Below are 4259 nucleotides of genomic sequence, written 5' to 3' on the forward strand. Positions count from 1 at the left end.
TATAATTTGCCCTGTGAAAAGACAGAGACCTGGCTACTTCCCTCTTGCGTCAGAGAGACCGGGTGGAAGATGGTAACAAAACGCTGCTCTGTTTGTCTGGCAATGTGTCGCTGCCTTTTCCCTCCTCCCTGCCACATCGGCTGTGCCACCTGCCATATCAAGAGGTGGATCAAAAGCTCCACCCACCGCATCGTCTTTTGTTCACGGAACAGCGAAGGAGAGTTGTAGTGGGGATGTAACACTTAATAAACCCTGTGCAGCCAGGCTCAAGGTGTAAAGATGTTGAGGGGAACAATTTTAATCCCGCTTCCCTCCTCACACAAACATGCAGCCATTAAGCCCCAGGCAAAACGTGAATGACCTGACTAATTAGGATTTTGCAGCTGGACTGGTACCTGGGGTAGGAAGTTCTCCTGCTTCATCTCACATCCTTAAGACATTTTTCATTTCAAATCAAACTTATTTCCCAAACGGAAAGATTCGTTCCATTGTTCCAGAATGCTATCAGGTAGGACTAGTTTGTAATTTGTAAGAAAGCCTTTGCCAGATCTCACAGCAGGAAAGGTAATACTTTTTTTTTTGGTCTTTTGTATTCTGAAGATCACAACTCACTGCCAGTGGCATCAGCTGCATTACAGCTGTGCCCAGGGGGATGGATGTCCATCCACAAAAAGATCATTTCTCTCTGTCATTTTTCCCTGAGGACGGTGGAAGACACAGCATTGCTCTAAAACCTACCAACGTCCGTGAAGGAAAACTTGCATCAGCCAAACATCTCTGTTCCCAGTGAAGACAGCTTAGCTCTTGCACAGCGTCGTTCATCTTCAAAGTGCTTTGCAAACACAAAGTAATTAAGCTCAATATTCTGTTACAGAACACAGCAAGCTGCATCATTAAAAATAACACCATGTAGCAGAAAGTAGTTAAAGCACATCACATGAAAGGCTCTGATACATTTTGTAAGCACGATTTGATAAACCGCCTAACTTTTTCTTAGCAAAGCTATTTGATGTTTTAATAAACACTGTATTTGTATTAAAATTTAAGAGTTCAGAAACAGCTCGAGTCCTCACCAATGCAAGAAATTCTGAAAGACGTCTCTAAAAAGAACACTTTTATTGACTCACATACAGTAAATCTTACATCTGTAACTTTTCAATACCCATTAAAAAAAAATCAAGAAGAGAGCTTGTTTAGATACCTCTAAAATATCTACATGGACCAAACCTGCAAGTACTTATGTAGATGAGTAACTTTACTGCCTGTGGAGCTCCCATGCGTTTGCAGGATGAAGCCTAAATGCATCTTTGGTAAATAAGCCATCAATTACACACTTTAAGGATGGCAGCACCTGTGCAAAGCCTTCAAATCAAATGACAGACACTAAAGAAATAAAAAGCAATTATCAGCTACTAATTTGAGTAAAACTGTTTTTCTTAGAGCTAAAACCACAATTTTCAGTGACACTGGCTCTATTTTTGGCAACTAACAACCTTTATTAGATCATTGTACAGCAGACATTCAAGCCCTTCAAAAATAAAAGGTTCACAAATTTTAATATTTCACTATTTTTCATACTCCTTTGCTGATTATAAAGATTTCCCGGTACATGAGAACACAAAGGCACAGCTGTGTGGGTCAAACAGAACAAAACTAAACTAAAGCCACCTTGACAGCAATTTAAAATTATTCCTAAATGCTCTTCATTTCCTACTAGACAAGTATCTTCCAACATGAGTTTGAATATGAAACTCATACCAGCTATAGGGGAGACATACTACTCAGTTCTAGGATAAATGGTTGGTTTGCATTGCCCCTGGTCTTTATCTAACACTGAGAATAGGCTGCTTTTTATCAAAAGAGGAATAAATTGCTGTTATTGTGATGTTAGCCCATCACTTGGCATTGCAATTCAAGTTTTTGTGAGAAAGAAATGTATGATCTAACTGCGACTTGACCTATGCCTTCTGAGATCCATCTAGGTGCTCTAATGGAGCATAAAAAGTATTGAATACAAGGACATGCAAACCGGTAGTGAAGAAATTTGTTTGAGAAGAAGAGCCAAGGGAAAAGGACTTTCATGAGCTCATGGTTTACATGCTGCCCAATTTGTTAAATATGGAAGAACGCTTATTGCCAAACCACAATTCTTTTAATTAATGTATTTCAGCACGATCCTCTACACTTCCTCGCATCTAGTACCTCCCTCAGTCATGGTTTCTGCCTCTCTCTTTTTTCATCACTTTAGAAGTGTTGTGGTTTAAGAGACTGTACAGGATTCTTTAATGATTCAGGTTGTTTTTCTGAGAAGTCATTAAAATGCTCTATTAAACTGTTAAGAAAATAAGAAATTGCTCCTGTTTCTTTGTAGGATTTTTGTCTTTGCCAGTAGAAGTCACACTAAATGTTTATCAAATACTTGGGCCACAATATATCACAATATAAACTAATTCAAGGGAGACAGTTTGATTAGACTACAGAGTCCTTTAGTTGTTACAGCGTTTCTCGGAATTTATCAGAAAAGGACGCCTTTTTTCAAAAGCCATTTCTAGAATAGTAGCATTTAGATTTTAGTCGTGATAAAGGCTCACTTTCCATTCATAGTCAGAACCTAAATGTGCTCTTCTTGTACCTAAACAGATAATAAGCACTCAGCACACTCCCCCTTCTTGACACAACACACTGAGACTAATCACACATAATTGGAGAGGAGGAGCAGAGGGGCTGGGCAGGCTATTGTGTCCAAAGGACAAATGGTCAGTTTATGAGGCTTTTGTCTGATGCATAATTTCTTATACGTCTACAGGAGGAAAAGTCCTGCTGGAAAAAAACATATACACACACACACACACACATATATATATTAAAAAGCCTTCAACACTAAGCAAATGAGGACACTTCAATCATGGCTAGTAAAAATCAACAGAGGAATTGAAAAAAAAAAAAAGGCAGAAAAATCCAAGCATTCAATAGGTGCACTTTTAAAAGATCTCAAGACAACTTTCCTTACTAATTAAATGTGAATGCATTTACTATGTTACAATCAGTTACATAAGCCAACACAGTGTATTATTCACATATTTTCAAATACACCCCCAAAATAACATTTCAAGAAATTTAACAAAATACATGCAAGTTTAAAGGCACAAAAGAGAAGGAAGCCAGCTTTATACCTTTGTTAATACATACATGTGAAATCTGACTCGTTTTAGGCTGGAATATAATTGGAAAAATAAGTTCTAAAATGATATATAAAAGATATCTCAATGTTTACACACTGTGAAACAAGCCACGATATTTTCCTCAGCATTTAGATTAGAAATATTTCTCTAATGATGACTCAGGAACAAAAGGGGGGTTGGAACTGAACCCTCCCCACCTCCTGACCATCCACATACATGGATTACTTTTCAGTAGTCCACCTTAAAACAAACAAAATAAAGTGTCATCTTCTATCTGTGTTTGGTTAAAATGAGAAGAAAAGGGTAATGGAGGTTTTCCTCGTATGTATCTTTTTCTTCATTTTTCAACTGCAAATAAAAAATGGATAAAATGAGCAAACTGTATGGAAGCATTTTTAAAATACTGACAGTTCTTGCTTAACTATATTCCTTAGAGCAGAAGATACTACTAGGGATGAAACATTTAATAACTACCAAAAGAAATCTTAAGATCAAATACACAGGTATGGAACAGTATGTCAAATATTATCGGGAGTTGATCAGAGTTTGTAGACAAACTAATTCACACAATAAATAGTCGCATATTACTTATAAAAAAAGTGAGGTCCCAATTGCTGTATTAAATAAATTATAGTCAAGTGAGATTTAAAGGCCGAATTAAATCCACAAAGCAAGGAACTTCAGAACAAAGGTTAAAAGTTTATCCCTCATCAGCCTAACTATTGCTGTATATTTGGCATTTAAGATCAACAACTGTTTCAGACCTCTGAAATACCATCATCTTACCTGAAGGTTTACATAGTTGCAAGCCACTTCCAAGGCTGTAATGTAGTTCTTGATGGGCTTAATTATTAATACTGTTTCATTTAAAAAATTCTGATTGTAAGAGAGAATTATAACCTGATAATTAGAGTGGTACAATTCCAATTGCTAGGGATAATGATACGTGTGCTCTTCTGACCTATACTAAAATAATACATTTCTAAAAAAAAGATGAATGTTTATTTCTTAAGTATTCTGGTTAAATGCAATTTAAAATACATATAGATATTAAACTGAAATATGTATGAAATACTC

The 4259-nt window shown here is 36.5% G+C and overlaps 1 protein-coding gene across 1 annotated transcript in view; it reads right to left on the reverse strand.

The window, feature by feature from the left end:
* Positions 1-1412: 1412 nt before the first annotated feature.
* The window catches only part of CAMKMT (calmodulin-lysine N-methyltransferase), a 221104-nt gene continuing 218257 nt past the window's right edge, over positions 1413-4259 (reverse strand). Inside the window, exon 11 of the mRNA XM_065631758.1 lies at positions 1413-3530. Coding sequence (XP_065487830.1) covers positions 3453-3530 — 78 coding nt within the window. The 3' untranslated portion in view covers positions 1413-3452. The remainder of the gene's footprint in view (positions 3531-4259) is intronic.

This window comes from Caloenas nicobarica, chromosome 3, assembly GCF_036013445.1.
Source record: "Caloenas nicobarica isolate bCalNic1 chromosome 3, bCalNic1.hap1, whole genome shotgun sequence".
In the NCBI taxonomy this organism is placed as follows: Eukaryota; Metazoa; Chordata; class Aves; order Columbiformes; family Columbidae; genus Caloenas; species Caloenas nicobarica.